At 39.4% G+C, this 3,072-nt stretch overlaps 1 protein-coding gene across 1 annotated transcript in view; it reads right to left on the bottom strand.

The window, feature by feature from the left end:
• Window positions 1-356: 356 nt before the first annotated feature.
• The window catches only part of gata5 (GATA binding protein 5), a 103,945-nt gene continuing 101,229 nt past the window's right edge, over window positions 357-3,072 (bottom strand). Inside the window, exons 5-6 of the mRNA XM_037684548.1 lie at window positions 1,989-2,116; window positions 357-820 (exon numbers count right to left, since the gene is read on the bottom strand). Of these exons, the coding sequence (XP_037540476.1) occupies window positions 701-820; window positions 1,989-2,116 (248 nt within the window). The 3' untranslated portion in view covers window positions 357-700. The remainder of the gene's footprint in view (window positions 821-1,988; window positions 2,117-3,072) is intronic.

Raw genomic sequence — 3,072 nt, 5'->3', positions numbered from 1 at the left:
CATAATCGCCTCCAAAGCTTCAAAGGCTTTGTTGGGATCACTCTAAACTACTACCACAGCAGATTTCAGCTCAGCCTTTGTATAACTGAACAAGTCATAGACATTTTTGTGTTTGTGAATTTAGCTTAGCTGCGGCAGCCATCTTGAAAAGGGTCGCTCCAAACATCATTGAGTTTTAGATGCACATCCGGTGATTAATCCTCGAGAGTTTCATTAAAATACTTCTGGTGGTTCATGAGATATTTTGCTAACAGACACACAGAGACAATACAGCTGATAAGAAACAAGCGAGCAGCAGCAGAAACAAAGTGAGGTGAAAATCATTTAGGAGATAAAAAAAAAAGATTACAGCATCCTTATCTTTGCATTTTATTCTTTTACATTCCACTTGATCGTCTTTGCATCCGTCCCAAAACAAAACGCGTTTTTATTTTGGGTTGTAGGTAGTTTAGAGGAAACATGGCTCCCTGGACGAGAGGCGGTCCAGTTTCTCAGCTCAGCAGAGGATAACACGGTCGGATAAAACCGGTCCAGTCCAGGCGGACTTTCATCTGTCAGAATGAGCCAGAAGTCTGCAGCCTATTCTCCATCTGCCCCTTTGGGTCCTGATTGGTTCTCCCTCGGGTCTGGATCAGAAGGAGGCCACGCCCCTCAGGAAGGCAGCTTCAGGTAAAACAGAGGTCCAGTTCTCAGAGGAAGCTCACGCCTGAGACAGAGCGCACCAGGAGTTCTGTGGCGCTAACGAGGACACGGTGAACTGGTAGTCCTCATACTTAATGTCCACATGTCCAGATCCTGCGCTGTCCAGCTGAGACACTGTCTGCAGAAGACAAAGACACAACTTTAACATTCAGAGGGGGAGTGGTGGCGCAGAGGCTAGAGAAGGTGGGCCTGTGATTGGAAGGTCGCCGGCTCAACTCCCTGTACCGACAACGTCAAAATGTGGGTGGGAAAGGTGTCCAGGCCCCAAAGAGACGTTAGTGTATTCACCAGTTTGGACTAACTGTCATGCAGACGCTGCATGGACAATGAATGCAGCTGAGTCAGGGTTGCCAGATAAATGTAAAATGTCTTATTTACCCCCTCCTTTTCTGTGCACATGTTCAACAAACACAACACACACCTCATCTTAGATTATCTTTACTCAGCACATGTGACAGTTTAGGTCCAAATATTATCATTTTATAGCCACAGCACTATAGTTCATAATTTCTTATCTGGCAACCCGACTCGCATGGAAACAACAGCGTTTTTGTGTAAACCCGCTCATTTTTTGTTTATTACGCCCAATAAACATTGAAAAACACTAACGTTTCCAGAGGATGTTCTGTGTGAACGGGGACTTATAGCAGGTAGATCTCTTGGACTTGGTGATTTTAAAAGGAGCTCCATGATGAAAACATCTGGACACCCCTGAAATCAATCAATCAATCAACCAATCAACCTTTATTTAGACAGGTAAATCCCAATATAGGGTAATAAGGGAAATAGGGAAATAAAGGTTAAATTAAAAACCTATTTTTTTAAATTGACGTAAGGAACCCATAAAAGTTCTGTCGTCTTTGTTTTTACTTCAGTTTTCAGCTCAGTTAGGATTTGTCCTGGATTTTCCCTCAATCCTTGAGTTTTTTTTTTTGTCTTATTTTTCTATAAATAAAACAACCGGAGCGCTCTGTTGGAAACGCAGCAAACAGACCAAAATAAAACTAGAACAATCTGTAACAATCCTGGGAATAAATCTGAAGAGTTTGATAACACAAGTGAAAATATCCTGCACGAATTATACATCTTTTAATCTCAGTTTGATGCTTAATCCCACGGTATAAAAACAGTAAAATGCAGATTAATGTAACTTTTTTTTTTTTACGTCTGAGAAGGAAACTAGCTAAACGTGTCACAAAGATGCTTTAACGAACCGCGCCTCGATAAGAAGCCGGTTTCGTCGGCTGCTCTTCCTCTGATGGGAGGAAGCCCAGAGGAGAGGTTACCTGAGAGCCAGGTGTGACGCTCTGACCCGTGTAGGGCGACGGGGCCACGCCGGGCTCACTCTTAACGCTGCAGGCGCGCTCCGAGACGGACAGGGAGGACGGGGAGCTGGTGTCGGACGTGACGGAGCCTAAAGGACCAACAGAACCAGAAGTTTCAGCTCGTGTTCCTGTCGTTCTGAGGCAGTGTTCAGCTCAGAGCTCTGTTCAAAACACTTCTGCACATTTAGTGTTTCTTTAGCTGTTCATTTACCAAAACATTCGGCTGATTTAGAAGATGGGCGACATTTGGTTTAAACTTTTCTAAATATTTCACTTTAGTAACAAAGATTTCCTCTTAGTTATTTTCATTTCTTTAGTTACTTATTTTGCTATTTTTTTTTAGCTTTTAGTAGGCTGTTTATACATTAGATAGCTTGTCGCTACTTTTAGCTTCTAGCTTTTGCTCCATTTAGCATTTAGCTAATGTTCTGCTCCTTTTAACTTTACGCTTGCACTCTGCTCTTTTTAGCTTTTGTTCTGCTCCTTTTTAGCTTACAACTAATGCTCTGCCTCTTTTAGCATTTAGCTAATGTTCTGCTCCTTTTAGCTTGAACTCATTTTCAGCTTTTTAAACAAAATAAAACAAAACGATTAAGACTGTTTTAGTAAAATTGTAATTTGTCTAGTTTAAATTATTTTACCGCAAATGAAAGATTCATAACAGGTTTACGACAGATTAAATAAAACACATTTACGACAGATTAAAACAGATTAAAACATAATTACGGCAGATGACAACATATGAAAACGAATTTACAACAGATCGAAACATATTTACAATAGAATTAAACAGATTAAAACAAAATAAAACATATTTGCAACACATTAAAACATATTTTAAAACATATTTACGACAGATTAAAACGTATTAAAACATATTTACGACAGATTAAACTGTATTAAAATATATTTACGACAGATTAAAACATATTTTTGACAGATTAAAACAGATTAAAACATATTAACGACAGATTAAAACGTATTAAAACACATTTACCACAGATTAAAACAGATTAAAACATATTTACGACAGATTAAAACATAT

Source organism: Nematolebias whitei, chromosome 11 (genome assembly GCF_014905685.2).
Source record: "Nematolebias whitei isolate Nwh7 chromosome 11, NemWhi1, whole genome shotgun sequence".
Classification (NCBI taxonomy): domain Eukaryota; kingdom Metazoa; phylum Chordata; class Actinopteri; order Cyprinodontiformes; family Rivulidae; genus Nematolebias; species Nematolebias whitei.
Note: the sequence above shows the minus strand (reverse complement) of the source record. Positions and strands in the feature narration are given on the sequence as shown.